We start from the raw sequence: 24,819 nt of genomic DNA, 5'->3' as shown, positions 1-24,819 counted from the left end.
ACTAGACTCTCAAAACACAACTTACGTGAATACTGCCAGCATTCACTGTGCACAATTTCATTATTCTCTGTGATTATTACTCTGTGTAACATATAGATTATCATTTCTACACTAACAAAATGTACACATTATAATCAAATGCATTTTTGATGTTCAAAGCCTGGTTCAGCCCAGTTCTACTGCTTCAAGACGACGCTCTGTAAAATCCAGAAGAGCTACCTAACAAAGATCACTATATTCCCAGCACCTGGTATTGTGCCCACTTCCAACATGATGCAAAAAAAGGCATAAGGAGAGCAGGATGTAAACCAAAGCACCATCCCAAGCTGCAAGGATCTGCAGAGTGCAGGAGCTGTGAGGTTTGCTGTTTCAGGGGTATTACCCAACACCACACAACAGTTCCAAAGGTCCCGTATCACGTGCACAAACAGAGATGTTGCGAACGGACATTTGCTAAACTGGCTGGCTACTTGCTTTAGACAGTCCTAAACAAATATAAATTGAAACAATCTGTAGGACGCGTTGTCTCTGAACTAACTAAAGATGTTCGGTTGACTTTGGACTAAATTACCCAACAGCTTTCACACAGAAAAAGGCACACATGAAATAAACTGATTTACTGCTTTAATATAAAATACAAATAGAAAGGGTCCATACACGACCCTATGGTTTCTGTAATGAGTCTCTGAAAGAAAGCACAACTCAGAGAGAGAAAATAGCTAGAAAGCTGCAGTTTCATCTGCGAGCTCTGAAGCGTCCACTTAAGAGATGAATTACTCTTTCTGCCTTAAAAAAAAAAAAAAAAAAAAAAAACACATGATCAGAGAGCGGTCCTGAGAGAAACAGATAAAAAAGCAACCTTTCCTTCAGCACATCGCCCATCCCAGGAGCCAGTGGAAGTCACAACCTTTGAACTTAGTAGAGCACAAGGCCTGGTCCCCCTGTACATTCAGAAATACTGAGAAGCAGATGAGGAAAAAAGGCGTCTGCCCCTCCTCTCCATCTCATTTGCTTCCTAGGCCTCTGCAAAAAGAATAAGAAGAACCCAAACTAGTCAAAGTTACTTGCTGTATTGCCTCAAATCTATCAGTTGCATCAGCAAGGACAATGTCAGAAAACCTTTTACTACAGGATGCACGATGAGGGTTACTGCACCATACTTTACAGGGAAACATTTTGTTTAATGGCTTAGCATCATGCTAAGCATGCCGTCAGAGTCAACAACATGCTGGCAAGGCCGCAGAACTGTTGAAACAGGACAACAGGCAATGTGAAAAACCAACAGCGAAGCAGATACTGAGGACACATATGCTACTCAAGCTCTTGAAAAGAACACTCATGTCAAGAAAGTTCCTGTGATTTGATGCAGGGACTTCACATCTGGAACAAAATACATTTTCCAAGGTGCCATGGTGCAAGTATTGAGGCTGGTAACTTTATCAACAGAGCACACCAGAAGAGACAGAAAGTCTCCAGAAGGCTGAGTACTTTATTGCAAACAAAGCTGGTAGACTTTAAGTAAAACTACGTAGGCTATAATGAATGCTTTTGACTGTAAGGAGAAAAATGAATGGCTTGACTCCAGAAACTGTCTCTGCCTACATATAGAACTAAGTCTGTAGGAGATCCTTATTCAGCAACTTTACTACAAAAGACATGAATTTACATTTTCTTGTTTAAAGAACAGATAACTTTCTCCATGTGGAAAATTCCTGCAGACCCAGGCTTGAAGGAATGAATGAGCACTGCAAGGAATTCCATACATTGCATACAAACACTGGTGACTGGTGCCATACTAAGGTCTCAAAGATTACAAGGAAAATGCAGCTTTTTCAGGGCAGAGGCTAGGATATCAATGCCTATTAGTCTGCAGCTGCTCACCTCCTGACAGTATAGTTTGAGATGTATGAGGTCTTAATCAAGCTCAGATGAAAGGAAAGGTTTCTTTTAATTGCTATCAATGTTAATGAACAACTCAGTCTTGTTTAAACATCCAGACAGTGATACGGGTGAATATCTGAGTTTATCATGTCCTCAATCTTTTGAATAGCTAGGTTTTATTTGCTAAGCATTGGTCAGGCCGAAAGGAATGAGCTTACCCTGAGAGGGATTGGCTGAACTTGAGGTCTGGACTTCAGATAACCAAATGTTTGGGATTTGATGCAATTTTGCCTCAGCCACCTTTGCTGAGTTTTGGGCTGTCTTTTCAAACTGAGCAACTAAAGAAAAGTGCCGTGGCACCTTCATGTTAAACAGAAATGCACGTTCTCACTCCAAAAGGCTTTTACTTGGTGGTTCTGTATCTAAAAGATAAAAAGAAATGCTGAAACTTTGTGCCAAAAGTAAAAATACAAACAGAAATGGATGTGCTAGTATTAGGTATGGTTTTGCTAGTTCTTGTGTTCGGAGCAAAGGACTCCATATTAAAAGCCATACTGGGGAAAAAAAAAAAAAGTATCACACATCAGTTTAAAAAACGAAAATAAAGTCCTTCATAAAAGCATTGGAAAAATCTGTCCCTTTGCCTCTTCTATGGGGTAAATTCATATATGCTCATTTTATTCTTTATTTTATTTGCTTTTGATTATTCCAGCAGCCTACAGCAGCAATATTGTTCCACAACAAAACAAACAAAAAAAAAAGCACAAAGACATTTAATCTAAAACAAAATGGTATCTATGCATTTTTAATCAGGAGAATGTTTCTACTAACGTTAGATTTTTACAAAACCTTTTGATTTTATACTTTTCATATATACCAATTCAGATCATGCATCAAAATACCTCCTGTGAAATTAGAATAGCCCTGTGTAATTACTAAACAACTGCAACAAGGGTTTTCAAATGCTTACTCACTTGTCTGCTCCATGTACTGTTGCATAACAGCTTCTCATGAATTTATTAATCGTGGACATATCACTGTTGAAATATTCAGTATGTTGCACTGGGGCTTCCTGCTCATCCCCCAGGGTAAACTCCTTTCCTATTGCTCTGGCTCACTCAGCTTCTGTATTATTGACTTCTTCAGTAATACTGCAGTTTTATCTTTCAGGTTTTTGAAGAAAAAAGTTGCACAGGAAAGATGAAATACCAACTAACCCGTTCATCTGCCTGCAGAAACAAAGTTCCATCCTCTGCAAGCAATATTCAACTAACTCGGGGTAAGTGCACTCTTACTTGCCAGTGACATTCATTTAGTCCCCTACATCCTTTCCAACTAGTGTGGAAAGGTTGCAGCTGCTTCTGCAGCCTCTTAGCCTTTTCAGCTCTCACTGAAACCAAATTTTTGGGAAAATTTAGTGGAATTTGCATTCAGCAAATAATCTGTTTTCTGGAAATCACCCTCTAAGACTGGACCTTATTGGTATCAGACAGTGGGGGACTTCACCTTTGTAGCTGAATTACTACTTCCTCAGTAGTTTCTAGAGTAGTTTTGTCTTGATGCTTAAGAAAAAAATCTAAGTTAAACTTCCTGATCCACATAGTAGGATCATGTCACTGCTTCACACAGGATTATATTCACCACTGCACTGATACCCAACACAAGAATGTCACCTACCACTAAAATAGCAAAGGTTTCCTCTAGGGGACACAGCTTGCCTATCCTCATTTAGCAGAAGACCATGATACAGCAGAGGAAACTGCTCTCCTAAAAAGATATTTTCCTAAAGGACCCACAGAAACACAAGCTAAGTAAGAGAAAGGAGAAAAGAAACAGCCTGCCCCCAGCTGCCAGCTGGCCTTTTCAACTTCAGCTAACACCTACCAGCTACAGCAGCTGGATCTGTGGCTGGGAGCCTCCGGTCACGGCAGAAGGGAGCTTGGCAGTGGCTACAGAGCCCAGGTTGTCCCACAGCCCTGCAGTTCTGCTGTGCTTCTGGCCCGCCCAGGTGTAATGAGGGCTGCTTGCGCCAGCTGAAGGCACGATCTGGTCTTCACTGCCGACACAGTCCCTCAGAGCCGGTGATGTGAGGCGCAAGCACTCCCGGTTTAATATCAAGCAGCTCGTAATTTTAACTAGGGAGACCATGCACACATATAGCCTTGTCTTGCCAGTAAATAAAAAGATTGAGTAACGCTGAACACTGATCTTAGACTTCACATTGTTTCAGTTGTCACTTACTTTAAAGAAAAAACAAAACTTTTTTTTATTTGAAGAGAGAAATCTTGCCCATCTGCATGTGTCCCCCATTACCTGTGTTAAGACATCTTGAGCAGCACCTCCATATGATTTTTTTTCTTTCTTTGCCAACCAGTTAGCTATAGCTGATTTCAAACACCACAGTAATCTATGGTAACTCCTTTTATTTGCACAAGGTCAAATACTGTCTTCTTACACAGCTAGAATACGTGATATTCTCTTTTTTCAGTATACTCTTCTGAAAGAAGAAAGTATTACATATTCCAGCTCCACAGGATGCCAAACACAGACATCTCCCGAGCAAACAAAATAAGTTACTCATTATAATGTAACTATAAAGACAAGAGTATGAGATTACAAGAAAACATCCTCTACGCAGCTATAAACATTAGCTGCAAGGCTTACTATTCACCACCATAACATCTTTCTGCCAGGCTTATCCTGATCCCTTCTTTTCACATTGCTAAAGCAAGCATTTTTTTTCCATCGTTATGGAACCTCTGTGCACCATTTTTGCAGAGAGGAAGGGACACGTAAATGAGTCAGCCACTCGAAGTCAATCAATACGAACACTGGATCGTGTGCTCCTTGTTTTAAGGTCTGACTCCCCCCCCTCAAAAAAAAAAAAAAAACAAAAAAAAAACTCAGAAGCAAATAGCCTGGGGAATTTCTGCTTTGGCAGGTCTAGCATGAAGCATTAGCCAAACACATTGCTACTGGCATCCATTCTTGGAAATTTTAGGCCAGAGAAATCATAGCTTGCTTCAGTATAATTAAAACAGACACTCAAAGTGGGGGTTGCCAGGCTAAGTTAAGAAATTATACAAAATACATTTTAACAATCAAAATGTCTTGAGCAATCAAGAGAGGGGAAAATAGTACTTCTATGCTTTGAAACTAAATCAGGAAAATTGAAAACATTACACATAGTAGTAATTAGATGACAATTCTCCCTTAGGCCCTAAAACAGTCAAATTGAGCTAGTACTGTGCATTAAATCTCATGTTCTGTAGGTCTTAATTTTTGCAAGCCATGCACCTTTTGCAAGTCTCATGACACTTTACAAAGAATTGTAAGCCATCAACCAAGCTCTGCATAAATGCATGCCATTTTCTCCAGAACATCGTTAGACCTTTTTGATGTCGCTGCTCAGATGGGTAAACTTAACATCTACAAGGAACACATTATTGGCGTCGTCCACTGTGTGTGCTTCTCTGGAGCTTCTTTTTCTTGGTTGTGGAAGGGAAAAAAAGCCATTAAGCAATTTAATGATTGGTTAAGGATAGCTCATGTCTAAAACCATTACGGTCATCTCAGCTATTCTTGTCAAGCTCCATATGGCCTCTATAGGAAACAATTACAACTTTACAAGAAAAAGAGTTTCTGCCCAGCTTGTTCAATTTTTAACAGAGTTTGGACATGTCAGTTCATTCTGCTATTTTGAAGTCACTTTCCTCATTTTTTAATGAGCTTAAAACTCCTTCTGAACAGGGCTATTGTCTCTTGGATAGAGCACCACGTCTGATTTCCATCTGTATTAAATACTCCTTAAGACTCTCTCCAGCCATATAGACGACCCTCACCGAACAGTATGAAACTCAGATGGATTAAGGCCCATTGCCAATGCCAGAATGAAGTAAAGGGAGATCATTGGAAAGGAAGAATTTTGGGTAAAGGGGAGGGGAGGGGAGGAAGAGGGTGAGCTATGAGCTATAACCACTGGTTCTATTTTCTTTGTGGACGGTAACGACCCATACAGTGACATTTCATCTATGAATTCATATTTGTTAGCAATATTGTGTAATAGCTTTCTAGTCATATGTTCTGAATTAGCAAATAGTGCTGTCCTCAAAATGCTGTAGTGAACTTGTGGCAGGGAAGTTACAGGAATCACAGACTTGCAAGGTTTAGGCATTGCTATCTTGGAGGCAAAATTAGGGTAACTCAGACCACAGGAGGTTTACTATCATGCTGTGAAGGTCCAAGTGGATAAGATACAGGTAAGGCATATAAGATAGGATCCAAGAACTTTATCCAGCCTATCATATTGTTTCTGTACTCCTCAAGATCAGTCGTAGAAGAAGCTTCTTACAACCTCTCCTGAAAGAAATCTGGAGGGTGGGGTCACAGACCAGGTCAATATGTTAAGGTTGCTGAAAGAATGAATGGAGGTACTAACTTACTTCAGATCCAGGATATTCTGAATTGCTTTACTGAATCACATCCAAGTTCTGGCTGCAGACTGAGCTCTGCTCTGCCAGCCACAAAATCCAGAGGCAACAAAAGCTGCTCACAGGCAAGGCTGTCCTCTGCTGAATACTTCCAGTGATTATTTTAAAACACAATTTCAACGTACTAAGCAGTCTGGTTTCTAGGAGTTACACAGACTAATTGTTCCACAGGCCACAGCATTTCCTACACGTCACAGGCAGGTTTAACTTGTCTTCTTACCTTAATTTTGGATAAACAGATAATTATCTTCCTTTTTTTTGTTTGTTTTTAATGTATTTATAGGAAAGCACTGCTTCTTTTATCACTGATATTAAACTGGGAACAAATGCAAATCCAGTGAGCAAGTACCTCATGCACATTGTAAAATGACCCTCCAAAGCAGATTCAGTTTTTCAGCAAAAGGATAAAAGACGTTAGCTCGGAAAGCAAAGGATTGGTTTTATGATTAAAATTTATGAGATTAATTCTCTATTTGTCAAAATGATTTTGAATAGCCTTATCATGTATCTTATACAAATGTGACAGGAAAAGACCACCACCGTTCATCTTTAATTGATTTCTTTTGTTTTCTTTCATGTTGATGAGGTAATTTTTCACATGCATAGAAAAACTACACTTGGTAATATAGAGTACCAGTACGCAGTCAGAAAATCTGGTATCGGGCTATTTCTAGTGATCTCATGGTTCTGCTATGATTCGTGAATATAGAAATCCATTAAAATGCTTTCATTAATCCCTGATGCTTTTACTGTATGCAAAAGGCATGCCGCTTAAATACCGAATTATACAATAGGCTTTAACCTTCTGCCATGCCTCCCTCCTGAGTCTCATTTGCTTAAGGAGGAAAATGAATGATGAATTTGAGCTACGTCAATGAAAAATTTAGAGACAAGTTAGGGCAGAATGTTTTGCAAGAAATGACTACCATGACTATCGCATTTGAGTGAATAATCAGTATTCTGGAGGCCACAGTTCATCGCCTTTTTATATGAATAAGAAAGCATACAGCTGTAGCTTGTTGAAAATAGGTTGTGCAACACACCTACAAACCAGTGCAGACAGGAGAAGTAAAAAGAAGTGTGCTGGGGGAGGCAACAGTTTCATTTACTAAAACCCAGCAGTTTGTCTATATTTCCCCCCAACACTCATTGATTTTCATTTACATGCGATGTTGCATGATTGCCTTAGCTCTTGTTACTATGAAGACAGTCGTGGTAAAAATTCTTCAAACTAACAGGTAACAAAACCAGCAACAACAACAAAATGACACAAACAAATGACAAAAAAAGGTATATGCTAACCTACCAAACCTACTTTCCTCTCTCCCCCCAAACAGAAAAGCAGCGATGCCTTTCCTGCACAGCTGCTTCTACAGCCACTGGGACTGGCTCTAGTCACAGGAAACAAAAGTAGTAACAGAATAGGGCCTTTTAAAAATGAAACATTTCTATGAACATAAGGATGTGGTTCTCCACCTCCTGAATCTTTTTAGCTACTTTCTGTCAAGTAGCAGTGACCAGATGACTGCAAATATGTGCAATTCATAGAGTCAGTCCCAACTGGTAGCCAACTGCTGCCATTTTCAGGCAGTCTGAAATTGCTTCTAGCTCTCTCCCACCTCAAAATCATTCATTCCTCCCTAACGAAGCACACTGTGGACTTACCCAAAGTTCTGGAGAACACCCATGACCTGCTGGAGTCAGACAGCTGTTCACAAAGACATGTGCATGGGAGACCTGCTGAACACTTGCACCTGGAACCGCTCCTTTGGGATCACAGGGGTCGGGCCAAGCTGTTGCCTGTGAGGATCTAACCACTCTGGTTAGAAATCCTGTCCTTTCCACAACTGTCTTCACCACCAGAAATCTGCCTCACAGCAAGACAAACAACTCACCTGCTATTTCGTCCTTGCAGCCGCACAAACATGCAGCGTCAATATCAGCACTGGGTCTCTGCTTTCACACAAACATGACTTCTGTCTCAAGCTGCTGGCTGAGGCAAATATCCCTGCTGTACCTCCACTGCCATCTTAAAACGAGAAGACCAGCTTCAGTTAGCTACGGTGTTTTACAGAGAAATAACTAATGAGTTAACCCCTTTGCCCAAAAGCACGTCTTGTTTATCTGGAGAGCACGTTGCCACAGATGCACAGCTCTGCTGCCTTGATCAAGCCATTTCACCTTCGCTACTGATGCCTAGAAAACAACCAGGATATCTACTATTTAGAGTTTATCACAGCAACTCTGAATGAATCAGATCAAGGAAGAAATAAAAAGATGCAGCAAGCAGGGAACCAGCGTCTGCACCATGAGAGGTTTGTTTGCAGGCTTTTTTCCAAACCTAAACTAGCCCCCACCGTCTTTTTCTCTTCACCACCACTGGAACTTTTTCCAGACTCTACTGAGCCTTTAAGGAGCACAATCGCTACAGTATGTCCTGCAGCATTCAGTGACACGTATTTTCCAGAACAAAGATGAATAGATCTATAAATTTAAAAACCAAGCAAGAAAAGTAACTTTTCAGATCGTCTTTTGTGATATAAAATCAATTGTCAGGTTTTGTTTGCTTGTTTTTATTTCTTAACGTAAGTTTTAAATTGACTGCTATGCTGGAAATACATTTCTTCTTCACATTCCAATTTAAAGATTAACTCTTCAGTTTTTAAATTGTATCAATAGCTGATGACTTGCTGTGCAGTCCATTTTTAAAAGTACATGAAAGCGTACTGTAACCAGAATACCCCAAAGCAAACCTGCCATGCAGAAATCTGACATTGGTACTTGATATGAAAACCATGGAGATCCCTGTATCCATTTACAGTTAATCCCAAGCTTGCTCGTAGGGGCTCAGGTCACTTTTTAATGGCCTCTAACAGCTGCACACACGCACAGCGCCCTCCCCAAAGCACCACACAACCCCACGTACCACATTCTTCTATAGGGATAAACCACACCCTTGCTTAATAAGATTTTGAGCCTTCTGCACATTCAAAATTGCATATTAGTTAAGAAAAGGGAGGATATCACAAGTCTCTCTGGCAGAGACATCATTGCTCGGGGAAGGATAGGCAGGTTAGGAAAACAACAGCCCTTTCTGCAGGTCACTTCCTCCTCTGAGGGTCTCCTGAACATCTCACCCTGCCTATGACGTTCGGTGATTTCTGGGAGAAGACTCAGACTGTCCACCTTTAAGCTCCTTCATCATCAAGAAATTCCACACATCTAAAACCACCAGAGCACTTCTCTCTGTTTAAAGGAACGACACTTGATTTTGCAAGAACTTGTATTTTTTGCATCTATCTCCAGATAGGAAATCCAGTAGAAGTTGCCCTCTGCAAATGACATCTGGTGACATTTTTCACAATCTCCTTCCAAAAATTGGACCCCCTGTGAGGCCTTGCTGTTGTATCTAATTAGCTCCAGGCTACAAGACCCTGCCACGACAATCTAATACCAAACATAAATTAGCTGATTTCTTAAACTCCTTTTACTTAAAGTACAACTTCCTAAGTCACTCCAGAGACCTGGCTAAGCTGAGACTAGATGAAGGGACATGCAATAAAAGAAGCACTAATAAAATTATTTGACACCTTGAAAATAAGCTCTACTTCAGTGTTAATTTCTGCGTTGTGTAAACCATGCACACAACTGACCCATTTTGAACTAAGTATTACAAATCTAACAGGCGTCAGCACCACAAGAGTTAAGAGCATGTGCTGTTCTTTCCTGGTGGGAATAGGTCAGGAAAAAGAAATAGTAGGAATAGGATCCTTTACAGTGATTTCAGTTTTTATTAACATATTTTTACAGGATATCCCAGTTAAGCCAGACAGCTTGTTTACAATAGGGCCCTGTCTAAGGACAGCTTAAAAGTATTATACAGTACATACAGAAGGACAATACAGCCCCAGTACAAGCTACCAGCAGGCAGTAAATCATTTCAAAGCTTCATGTTACACCTGATTAACTACTTGGCTCCAGTGCTACAACCTATTCCAAGAATGCCTGCTTCAGTGTCGTTAAGAGTTGTCAGGGAATTTATGTCATCTGATGGCAAGTTACATAAAATAATGCCCCAGTGTATCACTGAAGAAGCATTACTTGGCATGAGCTGAAGGAGCATGCACTCCACACCTGCAGGATCCTCTGGTGCTACCTGCTCCTTAAAAAGGGACTCCATGTCAACCTCTCATTTATGAGGAGAAATCACATCATTTTGGTCCCAACAGGATCATCTAAGCCTGGATTACAACTCTATCTGAATTACGCTTCATCACACACATCCAAAATTTGATCACTCATGAGTCAGTCCATCCTCTAACGTGGTTGCTGCAATTACATAAATTTTCCCCGCAATTTTTCTTGATTCTGAAAAATGACTTAAAAATACGTATCCTCATAAAATTGACGAACTTAACATTTTTCACTAAACACACAAGCCTGCTAGTGGACCAAACAGTGAAATCTTTACACTGGCTAAACACAAAGAAAACCCTGTTTATCCGAGGTTCAAAATCAGTCCAGGCACCAAAGAGGCAAATTTCTAAAACATCCTAAAGTCCACAGCCTGCATTGCCTGTCAAACATGCAAGGTGCTATGAAAACCAGGTAACAGCCCTTACCAAGTCTGCGTTTATCCAGCTGTTGGACAGAAAGACCTATAGCATTAACTGAGTTAGATGCAATGCATCTTGGTCAAGAGTTAGAGTACTGTAAGTCAGCGAAAGAGTTTCTTAATTGTAAAATCCATTAGCTCTGGCTCTACGTGTGCAGCTTCTTCTAGAGCTGTGCAGGAATTTAGACAGCAGAAAGCTAGAGGTCAGTTTTAGCAGAAACACCTTGTATGTACACCCATGAACAAACCAAGCTTTTCTACAGGGTCCTTCCCTCTTGGTCAGTTGAAAACTTGGATTATAGTCATTTAAAAGATGAACCTATCACCCCCAGTTTCTTTAAATTACAATCTCATAATTATTATCTTATAATTATTAGAAAATGCAGGTGATACTTCAAGCTTTACCCTTGGTTTCATGTACTGGTGAGTTTGTTTGCATTTAAGTCTCTTTGCAGGAAACTAACAGTAGTTTAGAGCACAGTAAGGGAACCAATTTCTTGCCTTTAGCATATTGCAACACATGGTAGGCTGAGCACCTGAATTCTTCCTCTTGCTTACTGAGCAAGGCAATTTCTTATTCTAAGTTATACCACAGATCACAGTAAAACCCTGTCTTCTATAATTGAACAAGGAGCCTAATTAAAATAAGAACAAGTCTTCTAAAAATAACATCAGAACAGCCATCTCTGGACTGCAAACCTATTTGTCTGCCTTTCTGTTATATCATAATAGCATTTCCACAGCAACAGCTATCACAAGAAGAGTTATTGATGAATGGAAAGTCTGTTATTAAATCACCTTTTCCTGGAAGAGGACAACAAAAAGTCCTTCTGGTTTCTAGTATGGAGTAAGTCCCAAACTAAATACTAAGGTCATGGCAAAAGAGGTGTGCAAAATATATTAGGAATCCTGACACTGAAATACAAATTGTCCACAAACTGTAGTCATTTAAGGCAGAGGAGGGTACCTGAATGGCACCACTGTGCTGGCCTTCAGGAACAGGCACTTGTGAAACTGGGAGACAAGAAAGAAAGCACGTGTTCCCCAGCAGGGCATCAAGTGAGATGCAGGCACTGGGCAGCAGGGAATAGCAATTGCAAATGGAAAAGCATGAAACAGCATCTGGGCAGGGACATCCAGGTAAGCATTTAATGCTGGGAGAAGGGTTTGGGGACAGGTTAGCTCAGGCCAGCTTTTCAGAGGACTTTTCTCTCTCAGTCCTGAGCAGCGAGGGACTTGTCCTTTCAGATGGCACAGCATCAAGAGATGGGAAGTCTGGCAGGACCGTCTCTAGCTCTGAAGTTTTTGGATTCAAAACCTCACAGCTGTTTAGCTGGGGAAGGAAGAAGGGTGGACAGGAGGGGAGAAGCTGAGCCAATGCCGAGCTGGGTAGCAGTAACACAAGCATTCACAGGGTTTAGCAAACTGCTGTCCAAGATTTTGGGTGAGATGTGACCAAACAGCTGCGCTGCCATGACACAAGCCTCTGGGCACAGTGTACCAGTTCCAACACAAAGCACAAGATCTTGTTTGTGGCTAGAAGTCATGCTGACTGCTCAGCAGAGAGGTCACGCCGCAGAGGCACAGCTAGGTCTGGGAGGGAGCACACCAGTTGCCACAGACATTCAGTTTCCCTTTGCAGAGCTCAGCGTCTTGAGTAGACTTGATCCTTGCAGATTTGAGCTAAACATTTTAATCAGCTCTGTTTGGGGATATATAAAATTAGTAAATTTGTTTATACCCAACTCATTAGCTTCAACTGATTTTGTGTAATGGCAAGAAAAATCAGAGGTTCAGCCTAAACTACAGTAAGTTCAGCCCTTCAAAGGTCCAGCTGCAATTAAAAACCTGTTGACTAAATCTAGCTGTATTCATTGCCTTGCCCAATTACTTGTAAGCACAGAAGTGGAAGCAGTGATATCTGCCTCTACAGACTTGGTGACTAAGTGCAGGTATTACTTACAGGTAATTTTCTTTTCCTGGTCTTGCAAGTCTTTGCCCAGAGCATCAAATACCAAAGCCATGATGTCTTAACACCACCCTTCCTGTTGAGCTGTGCTCCACCGTTTCACCACAGCCTCCAAGTACTGTGCCTGAGGTAATTCGGTCCGCAAGAGGAATCTGTAAGACAAAATTGAATGGAAAGTCCTGCACTCCTTTTATAATCGATCCATGCAATTTCTAAATTGACTTTGAAAAATACGCCAAATATACCCAGGGGAAATAAGCTTACAACGTGGATTGCTGCCTAAATCCATTATACAGATAGCACAGCGCATTTATTGTTGTGATGATTGAAAAGAAATGAGATTAGCAGGCTTCGCATAACATATTTAGTAAATCCAGCACTTCCCCTTCCACAACAGAGAGCTTAACATCGCCTAGAATTATAAATACAGTACTGTATATCTTGGTTTTCCTAATTTTGAATTCCCTACTGAAAAGCTCTGTACACACACAGGACACGTGCCTATAGTAGATGGCTAACTACTGCTCTCATTTGGACATGCCAGCGGATTTGTGACATTATTTCACTGCGCGGATTTGTAAGAAGTGATTCTACTTCAAACAGGACTGCCTTCTCATAAAAAGGCACGTACACTCAAGAGCAGTACAGAGAGAAAAGTGAAGTGTTCCTTTGCCAGTATTATCAGGCTAGATCAATTCTTGCTGGGGAACAACATAAAGCTAGGTAATGGAGTTCAGGTTGTCTCAAAGCCAGGGACCTAGGAGGGGAACTGTTTAAACACATGGCAAACCTCAAAATCCTGACAAGTTTTCTGTAACTTTGACAAAAGTCTAGAGTGTAACTATGGCACCACTCCTAGGTGAGTGAGAAAGTGTAGTCTGATGAAGCCTGAAACAATAAGGGTTTGTTTTTCTGAATATTTCCCTTATATTAAGCATTCATAGGATAGTTGTTACACCTAAGCAGTACAGTGGCGAGTTTTAACATGTACTCTGAAATGGTATTTTACTACCTTCAAATAAGAAGCAGGATGAAATATCAGAGATATTAGCCGTGATTGTATTATTCGTCTACTGAAACTACACCTACAGTATTTCAGCATGACAACAATTTGCACTTGCATCATTTTTTCCCTTATTAAAACAAAACAAAAAAAACACACGTACAATTTGACTAGTGTTTCTACAAGCAACTCTTGCTCAATTAAAATGATATATCCAACAGATTTATGATACACCCTGTTTTGTCATGAAAGTATTTAATTCCATTTGATGAGTGTACGTAGGTGTCTGTTCATGAGTGAACTCCTGTTTTAAAGATATGTTCCAGAGATATTTTATATATAGGCAAGGGCAACAGTGAGGAAGCAGGAAAAACTGAATTGTTAAAATTTCACAAAAGAGATTAAGAAGGTTAGGGACAAGAAAAGAGCTTACTTCAACACTAGTCTTAGAAGGATTTTAATCTGTATTTTTTGTATGTTTTAGCTTTTTAAGGCTTGAAATCCATGTGACACGGAATCACAGAGTAGAAACTACAGTGTGAACACAAAAACAACAGCAAGTAAAAAATCTGTAGGGTTTTCTCCTGGTTACTTATATGCCTGTAAACAACTAATGTGAACATTTCTAGTATTAAACCCTCCCACATGACACCTAACAGTAACTGGCTGGAGTGATCTCACCAGTATTTCCTTGGTTTGCTAAGTATCACATCCCTACGCAAGAATGTCAACAGAAATACTGGTTGTCACAGGACTCTCATACTTAGCTGCACAGCCAAAAAAAAAAAAAAAAGTAACAGGGAAACAACAAAATGAAGATGGAAAGAACAAAAGATGACAGGTAAGACTGAGGTGATCTTTAAAGTGACCAGTACTGTATCTGATGCCCATAGTTATGTAAATCATGATGATTTTAATAACACCACCTACTTGAAAAAAGTTAGATACAATAATCATAATTAAAAATAATTCTATTTATACCATAGTCCCCCTATTAACAAAAGCAATGCCTGTGCCATCACAATAGCATTCTCATCTGAAAACAACAAGCACTTTACAAGCAGGACAATGCACTTGCAAGATGGACGTAACTATTTGTGTGTTACAGATGGGGAAACAGAGGCACAGAAAGCAAAACTTGTTGCTCTTCTGAGCTTTGCCACACACACACTGAGCTGGAGAAGCAGCCGAGCAGCGTGACTACTGCTTCAAATGCTGATCATGGTTCCGCTGTCATCTTTTATTCCTCCTTCTACATTTCTAGTGCTCACCAACAGCACGCCCGTTTACCTCCAAATAATAAGCACTTTGGGTGAGAGGTGCATACGATGTTCAGCAAGATTAAGTCAAAGCCTCTAAGCATCATTGCTACGCACACAATCACGGTAGTAACAGTCCTAACTCTGGCTATGGGCTGAGTGGGAATGAACGATTGCAAGGGGGAATTTTTATTGTAATAAAACTCAGTATATATTAATTTGATACTCCTATTTTGCATAATCTTGCACAAACTCACCCACTCTAAGGCATATGTGTGGTCATCATGTTTTTCTCCAGGTCAAGCAAGTGGAGCTATTAGAGACTAAGACAAACAAAAACTTAAAATGATAAAAAATGAACCATAGTTAGAAAAGTCTCTTGGATGACAATATCAAAATGCTGAAGCAGATACCAGAACAAATAAAACATGTTACTGCACTGAGGAAACACTGCTGTGATCTGGCAGGTACCACGACACACAAACCTGAACCAAGTGGGCTTCTACAGTTTGACTCTGGACTTTGCTCCTGGGTCGCGTGAAGTGCCTTTTCCAGCCGGCACTTTTTTCTACCTTGGTGAACTCAGGAAACAAAGCTCCATTGCTTGAAAACAAAAGCATTCACACTATTCAAATGTGACCACCTCCGAGTCACCACACAACTCCCACAACAGTACATCACCTCCTGTCGTTTGAGAACCTCATTAAATCTATCAGCGCTTGTATCTCTTCAGACCGATGAAACAGGAAAAAAAAAAATCAGACAGTGGTATGCTTTATTGTCCCCTAGTTACAGTCTGCTGAATTTGGCAATTCCCTTCATAGTTTTTTCCCCCTCTGAATGCTAACAGACGTGTCACAAAGACCACAGATTCCCAGATTTATACAGGATCAAGAGAAACAAAAAATGCAGTTGACCAAGCAATGTAAAGGCGCTTGTTTTCAGCAGATCTGCAAAACATTACATGAACTGATTCTTGCCATCTTCAAATAAGCAAAGAAGTCTGAGTTCTCAAAAAACGCACTAGTTGCCGTATGGTTTTGCTCAGTTTTCTTTTGAAGATGCCTAACATATGGGAGGATTTACATCAGAGGTGCCCCCCGGCTGTGCCACCTCTCCCAGCAAAAGGGGAGCGTGACACACAGCTTAGGCAAAAACCTTCTGCTGCCTGCTTTTTTACAGGGCTTCAAGGAAACAAGCTGCAAACTGGGTCCCAAGCTACAGCCTTCAATAGCATCGCACCTTCCAGCATGGATCTGACCGCTGTGTGTTCAAGGACAGCTTTAAGTTCTTTCCTTAGCAGCGGAAGCTTTCACTATCTATACTTATATAGGTATACATATAGAGAGAGAGAGATGGCTTGTACAACAAAGTTTGAAAAAATATACCACAAAAGATATTAGCACGAGTTGAACTGAGAACCTCTTGTTCAGTTCTCAGAGGAATCAGTGGTTTCTTTCTGATGGGAGATAATGCTAGCGGTGCAGGTTATCTGCGCCGCTGCAGCTACTGGAGCAGCGCTTCTCAGCCTCTGGGTCAAAGTAGGTCATAAACCCCTCACAGCGGTTTGCAAAACAACCTATACACAAAGTAAGATTTTCGAAAAATAAGCATACATTTGTAGGTATGGGAAGAACTAAACAGAAACCAGCACTGGAAAAATTATGGTAATTCAAAAGCTTTTCATTTACAACCAAAAAATGTAGGCAAAGTACTGTGGCAGCACTCCACAATGCATCTGTGATGCTTTTTTTTGTTTATTTGTTTGTTTTTACCCAAAGGAGCTTTGCAATGCTCAGATTTCTTCCAACATGTTTAAGACAACATTTGATTTACCAAAAAACACACTTGAGAAGCACGGATCTAGATGGCCTCATCTCACCCTCAGGGTACCCTGACTGGAAGTCTAATAGTCTCAGATTCTCACCAGACAGATCGTGGGGATCATAAACTAGAGGTGAGAAGAGGAAAATTGATATCATGGATTTCCACCCATGCTGGTTTTAGGATCAATGATGCAATCTGTTCAAAGGGCAACCCTTTATTCCACATTCAAAACGTTGAGAGATGTGAAAAATACCTACCATTAAATAATAAAAGCGATAAGTGAGCCAGAGAACATTAGAAAAAAAAGTGATTTATGGCTTGTATTTTAAGAGCACCTCATTTTTGATTCAGGACAAGATCGTAAGCACACTTAAGATGAAATCTGGGTGGCATCTGGGAGCCAGGCTAAGGAGCGCAGTCCTTGGAACTGCTGCCAGTCTTTCACACACCGAGACTATTTGGGCATCTGAGTTATGCCATCGAAGCTGTGCCACCCTTGCCCAGCTTCGTTCAACATCTTGCTGCCCATTTTACCCCTTACCCCATTCTGATTCAGGACTCTCCAAAATTTGGCAAGAGCCCCGGTGCGCTCTAACCCGGAGCACAAGCTCAAACAGCACACGACACGCAACAGTCACAGGGAGGAATTCCTGCCCCGGACATCACCCTCCCCTTCACATCCAGGTGCCGTTTTGCAAATAAGCACATAGATCGGTATTTAGGGCATTTACCAGGACTCAAAGACTGGGGTTTGACTCCCTTTCCATACTGTGGGAGTCCAGACGTCCTCTCTCTTTTCTCCTCTCCCAGCAGACGCCTGTAATCCTGACACCACAGGCTGCTCACAGTATTGCAGACGAGTATTTTCACCCACAGCTGACGCTGTGCCACCTCACCCTGACCAGGAATGAAAGCACGAACTCGCCCAACCACAAAGCTTCCCTTGCTGGGAAGGCTTTGATTCCTGCTCCACGTACACCAGACGTGGTAACTGCTTCGCACGCAGCAAACGCCCTTGGACTCTGACGATGGAGTGCCTGAATAACCAGACCACAGTGAATCAGCACACTTTCTCCCTGAGCCTCACATCTGTTTCTCCAGGAGAAATAGAACACACTCCCCACCCCACAGGAGCCTCATCATCAGCAAAGCACCTACGGGGAAGGCGTGAGATGCGGGTTTGAAGGACCTCAGGCTGAAGAAAGAATTGAGCTTTGGTTTGACCTATGTCCTTTGGTGGCTACAGGCTGCTTTCGTCTTCACTAACATTTCCCCCAATGTTAGCAAGCTCTAGAAACCACCCTTCTCCTTGTGAAGACAAGGGAATAAAGCAAGTTTTGATCGCACCAACAGAACAACTTCCTGTGCTAAATTTTCACATACAGTCTTCAGCTCTCATTTTTGAGTCTTGCTCCACCAACCGCTTCCATTGTCTCCTAGTGAAAATAAGCTTGTTTTCATTTCTGGTATGACCCAATCATACTGAAAATTGATTCATACTGAAAATTTTGAAACAAGCTAGAAAAAAACTTGGAAAATTCAGAAATGATACTGATTTTCAAAATAAATCCAGAATCATTATATGCTCATCCATCTCTCTCCTCCTTCCCTACCACCATAGGAATTGCACTAAGTGAGGGACATGACAGCTTGCAATTAACCTTCCCATACATAGCAGGGGCCCTTACAGTGTGCTAAGCAGCTGAGATCCAGGGAAAAAAAAAAATATATATATATATATAAAAAATTGAGCCCCAGCTATTTGTTACAGGAGGCTTGAGATGAATAAAAGGATCAAAGCAAATACCACTTTCAGACAGCCTAGAAGAAAAACAATGAGCCCATAATGGGCACATGATTGCCATCCTCCTCGTGATATCCAACAATACAATTAAGGTCAACAGTACAACCACTTCCAATTTGTTTTTTTCTTATTGCCTAGCCAAGGAGAAAACTGACATCAGTTCTGAAGATGTGTGTTTTCTTATATAAATAAGAATAAATAGATAAGGAGGTTCAGAGAGTAGTATAAATCAAGAGGTTCTTTTGGCACCATCAGAGTTAAAGACTAACTTTAATATGGAATATTTCAAATATTACCAAGCAGAAATAATCAAACTTTGGTTTAATTGCTCCCTTTGTGAAAGGACTTTATTAAATTAATTAACCAAGTTATCTTCTCTGAGTATGATCCATTACTAATTCTAAAATTATTGATCTTTGTATTTGGAAGTTGCTGTTCAGCACCAAATTGCTTTCTGCAATTAGCATATACTAGCAAGCTTAATAAAACTCAAGGACTCCTCTAAGGTTCTAAAAGACTGTAAAATGAAAACATTCGTAAGTATGCTCAGAAATTGCCATTATGCATAGTCATCTTGATCCTAGGTAGGGAAGGCAGTAAGAACTTAAGTAACTATTGACAGCATGAGTCCCAAGTGAGCTTACTATGAAAAATTCTCTTTTCTCTTGTCAACACTGCCTTTCATGCTAATCAAGTTGCATCACCAAGACATTCTCCTTTTTGCCCTCCAAGTTAAATCTCACAGGAACATACACACAGAAACGCAGCATTGCCCAAATCACGTTAATATTGTATTCCTTTCTCACACTCTACTTTGGAAAACAGTAATCACAAAGTCCTCAACTTCTGTGCAAACAAAAGTGATCATCACCAATTGACAAGAAAGCTGTTGTACAGAATAAGAAAAAAGCTTCCCGAGATGCCACAGACTTCACTAAATGTAAAAGTCTACTAAAACACTGCTACTAGAATTCCTAAAAATCTACAGAACTCAAAACCTCAACTTCTGTGCAAACAAAAGTGATCATCACCAATTGACAAGAAAGCTGTTGTACAGAATAAGAAAAAAGCTTCCCGAGATGCCACAGACTTCACTAAATGTAAAAGTCTACTAAAACACTGCTACTAGAATTCCTAAAAATCTACAGAACTCAAAACCAAAAAAGGAAACCTGACTTTAAAGTGATTGAAGAAAAGCAAAAGTTAAACTTGCATGAAATCATTTAGGAGACGGAAGGGTTAAAGCAATCTTATATATTAAATTAAAATTCATAAAATTCCCAGCTCAGTGGAAGCCAATTTCAATTTTCTATAGTTCCTGACTTGTCACTATTATCTACATAACCAGTTAATTTTGATTTTTTTTCTAGCTGGTATGATTTTGAATTTGGGTAAGATATATATTTTTACTTCAAACAGATGTATACATCTCACATATGGCTTATTCATTACTGGAAGCTGGAAAACAATGTTTTTCAGCAATTGATAATCAACCAAACAAAAAACAACAACAACAACAAACATTTTTCTAAGCATTAACAATCATTCTTTTAGCTACAGACAAACAGAGCTAAGAGATCTCATGCACAGCTTGTTAGAACATGCAACTTCAGGACAACATTGCTGTTGCTGTCTTTTTCTCCAAACAGAGGACAGTAAGGGATGTGACCTGCACGCATGACTTCTGATTTATGCTGTGCTGACGAGGAGGAACTACACTGCCAGCAAGACAATTTCTCATGATTACAGTGTTTACTAGTCTCACTGAGACCAGAAGTCCTTGTTCTGAATACAAGAAGAAAAGCTATGAAGAGTTCAGATCCAAGACATAAAGCATGTACAGCATGTTCAAGCTAAATGTCTTTTTTATGTAAAAGATAGAAGACACACTCTAATTAAAGGTTAGTCAAGGAGTACAATGACCAGAGGCCAAACACAAGAGTTTATAACCTTGATTACAGGTTGGTCCAAGGGATCAAAGTAACAAATTGTCTCAGTATTCCTAGAAACAACTTTGTGAACGTTTGATTAAAAGATCAGCATGTCCAGAATTACTTCTCCATTATTTGAGACTTTTTCTACCCTTTCAATAGCCCACACAATTTAGACTCTTGCTTCTTACTCGCTCACTTTTACTGCTGCTGAAACACCGACCAAGGGGAACGAAACATTGTGCAGTAACGATTAAATTTGACCTACCACACTCAATGAGGGCTTGAACCTTTCACTGGCCAGTTCCCACCCATGCTCCTAGCCACCTCCACCCCAGGGCTGCAGCCTCACCGCGCTGTTGTGCCTGGATGTCCCTCAAGAAACTCCCCTCCCACCCGAGGGCTGCCCCAGGCTTTTTACCTCTGCCTTCCGCTCCACAAGTGCAGTGTCAGCCTGTCCTTCCTTGTCCGTGTGCCTGGTGGGTCTCCCCTGTCGAGGGGCAGCCAGAAGCGCCCACCACCCCTGGTCCCATGCAGTCCTGGAGCACCTGCCTCCTGCACACCCTCCTCATGGTTAGCACAGCCATAACTGCCACCTGGCTCGAGCCAGCTCCTCCACAATCCTACTCCAGCACAGCTACTGTTCAACGAGCTCTAGCTGCGCCTTACCACTCATCTGCCCCCTCCTCTTAAACAGTGCTTCAGCCACCTTCTCCACAGTACCTTCCGTTTCTCTTCCCCGTTACCCGCAGGGACCCGTTCCTCACAAGCTCCAACCTCCTCCTGTCACCTGCCTCAGCTTTTCTCATCCAGGCCCTCCTCACAGCCCCGACAGGGAACCTCTGCACGCCCACCACTCTGTCAGCCTCAGAGCTCGCCTCACCTCACTGCAATGCAACGAGCAACTCCACTCGTTTTCCTGCAGACCCTGCACCCCTCGCTGAGGAGAGCCCCCCACAGCCCTTGCTGAGGAGAGCCTTCTGCAGCCCTCGCTGAGGGGATGCTGGGGGGGGGATTTCCCCGCACCCCTCGCTGAGATCCCCCCCCCAGCACCCTTCACTGAGAGGATGTGGGGGGGATCCCCCTGCACCCCTCACTGAGGGGATCTCCCCTGCACCCTTCTGCCTCCACAGCCATGCCTCACACCCGCCCGGCTGGCTCCACTGCTGTCGCCATCTTGGCCATCTTCCTGCCTTCCCCACAGCATGTGCCACAGAGCGGGGTGAGGACGGAGGAGCCCTCTTCCCAGACACTGATCTCTCTGAACCTCAGGCGAGGAGCGGCCTCCCATTACCCTAGTTTTGGGGAATGACACTTAACCTGATTCTTTTTCTCACCGGCTCTTGAAGCAAACCTGAATAGATACTGGCACCAGATAGCAAGCAGCACAACATTATCTTAATAGCAACCACTCCATCATAAAGCTGCTTTTCTAGGTTAGTGGAGAGGGCCAAGCAAAAATCAGAGGGACTGGATCCCTGTTACTGTTTTATTTTACTGGGATGGCATGAACTACCTGTCTTCTTACCATTACGGATATCAGTTATGAAAGGATGCTTAGAAAATAAGTACTTAATCCAAAAGGAAAATAAATAGTTATCAATATTTATTTAAAGGATAAAGAAAAAGTGTGGTGCAATAGTTCCCCCTACTGACAGCCTGCAATTAAGTTACTAATAAATGATATTTCCTGGGCGGTCCTCACATTGCTGAGTGTCCCAGGGTTGCACCTGCGTGAGCCTACTGGTACATCATAAACGACGTAAAAATTAACCACCTTAGAAAACTATGAAGATTTGCCAAATGGTAGAGAAACAAATCTGAGAAAACGCCAGGTGATCCCTCAGATCATTTATCACGTATGCAAAATGACAATATGCAATCTCACAGAAAGAGGATTATAACATGTGCAAGAATGTATGTATTCTGAATGAAACACTGGGATATCCATGAGCAAAAAAACAGGAACACAGGTAAAGTGCTGCTGTATCTTCCCTCCTGTGTGTGTGACACATTTAGGTCTGAACAGGGACTTGTCAAAGTCTGAAAAAGCTAATGTGATTTTGTACACTGATTATTTAATAAAAAACTGAAGAAAATGCTCTAGTACATTATAGCCTCATCTCACTTGAAAAAGGTAATGGACAAATGTGCAATAGTACAACGCAAAAGGACATTAAATACAGAGACTGCTGAAGTATGCATTTTTATAAATCAGGATTTTGCAGAGGTCTGTTATGATCCTGGCTCTCAAAATGCAAATGCACATGAAAAAAATTCTAAATGCTATTAAAGAAAATGTCTGATCTCATTTCAAGCGCATATATGGTGAAGATGACGTCTACCAGCAGATCTGGAAGTTACCTATGTATCAGAGATTCTCACATCACTTTCAATTCTCCCTCTGCTCTGTCTGGAAAATGTAATTACACATCAACACTGACACGCACCTTCCTTTTAACTACATCTCCTGCACCTGGCTTTCTCACTTGAACAAGGTTTCATGTTCCTCCCAGCCCAGAGTGTAACACTGCTCCACCAGCTCACTGGCACCTTCCGAGAGCACGCCTTTTGTTCGGTATTTGTACAGCCTGGCACAGAGAAGCCTTGCTCATGACTGGGGTTTTTGGTAACACACAATGTAACAAATAAAATAATAATTGCTCAAAAGGATCCTCTTTAGGGCAGACCGCAGCTGCGTTGTGTGACATCAAAGACTTGATCCTACCATTCAAGCTCTGTGCTGAGGTAAGACAGATTTGAAATTATCATAATTTAGCATTTGCCATTTGCTTTGGTTTTAGCGACAATGCACCTGATGTTACAGAGATCCTTTTTCCAATAATGTATTTATTTAGAAAAAAAAAATACTTTCCTGTTGTCATAACCCTTTTATAATAATATTTACTGATATGGATGATGTCAGGTTGTTAACTCTTCAGGACAGGGACTGAGTCTTTTATCTTGAAGAGAAGCTCCTGCATCTCAGGCACTGCCTGAAACAAGAAGCACCAGCAGCCGCTGCAGGAAGTCACAGCACGTAGCATTTCCACGCTGTACCACCAAACTCCTCTCAGGGCTGCCCTCAGCCTTTTAACTAGCGTTAATTACAAAAGCTGGCTAGCAAAGTTTGCGTGCCAGAAAGCTGGTGGCCCCCTGATCCCAGCGGAGAAGGAGAAGCCTGGCTCCCTGGGAGCACGACAGGCCCCAGCCCTCTGCCTTCCACACAGGCTTGGGCGCCACCGTATAAATTGGAGATTTTTTTATTTTTGGATAAATAACCTCCTTCTGGCCATTTCCTAAGTAACTGCCGGAGCCGTGTCACATCATGTAACCCAGAGCGGTACGGTGGCTGCTGTGTGGCCACGCTGCTCGCCGTGTTTTGTAGCCCAGACACGACTCTCGCTCCCGTCCCGCTCCCCGGGGCGGCGAGGGCGCAGCTGACGCACAGGAAAAGCCGCCGGGACGGGGCTGGGGCAGCATAAAGCACGGGGCAGGCGGCAGACACGCCTGGGGACGCCGCCTGCAGCAGGGCTCGACTGGGGAGCGCTCGCACAGGCAAGTGGGGGCATCTTGGGGGGGGGGGGGGTTCTCCGTCTAGTTGTCTGTCCGGCTGTCCATCCACGCGCCAAGCGCATCTTCAAAATGCCTCGTGCCTGGGGGATGTGGGGTGCTGAAGGCAGTGAATGGAGGGGTGTCTTTTACTTCAGTCTGGGGGGCTCTTGCCCCCCAGCTGGGCTGGCAGCAGGCTCATGGGCCTGGGGCTCCCCACCACCAGGGGTAAGCGGGGCACCCAGCTCCTCCTGCGGCCTCCGTGCTGCTCTGTCAGGGCACAAACGCGAAGTTTCTCTGCCAGAGAGACTGCAGGGAACGTACCTTGCATTGGTACAGATCATAGTTCTAGATACGGGCTCACAGATAAAACCAGAAGTACCTGAACGAGCACCTCACAGCACAAAAAAAAGTGAAAGAGAGTTGCGCTACCAATATTTCACGTTGCCCATTTCTGCTAGAGGCCTTCAGGGAAGATCCAAAATAAA

General features: G+C 41.9%; 2 protein-coding genes across 4 annotated transcripts in view; one reads left to right on the top strand and one right to left on the bottom strand.

Annotated features, from left to right (window-relative positions):
• Nucleotides 1–24,819, bottom strand: part of MYO1B (myosin IB) — a 179,283-nt gene that overhangs the window by 110,160 nt on the left and 44,304 nt on the right. The window contains exon 2 of the mRNA XM_083842874.1: nucleotides 12,950–13,107. Coding sequence (XP_083699000.1) covers nucleotides 12,950–12,994 — 45 coding nt within the window. The 5' untranslated portion in view covers nucleotides 12,995–13,107. The remainder of the gene's footprint in view (nucleotides 1–12,949; nucleotides 13,108–24,819) is intronic.
• Nucleotides 23,377–24,819, top strand: part of STAT4 (signal transducer and activator of transcription 4) — a 45,592-nt gene continuing 44,149 nt past the window's right edge. The window contains exon 1 of one of the 3 annotated variants that reach the window (XM_083842900.1): nucleotides 23,377–23,527. The gene's annotated coding sequence lies outside the window, so the exon portion shown is untranslated. Of the gene's footprint in view, nucleotides 23,528–23,717; nucleotides 24,338–24,819 lie in introns of those variants that run through there. The other 2 variants (XM_083842901.1, XM_083842899.1) reach the window with 2 other exon arrangements.

This window comes from Anser anser, assembly GCF_964211835.1.
Source record: "Anser anser genome assembly, chromosome: 6".
Classification (NCBI taxonomy): Eukaryota; Metazoa; Chordata; class Aves; order Anseriformes; family Anatidae; genus Anser; species Anser anser.
This window is presented reverse-complemented; position numbering and strand designations above follow the sequence as displayed.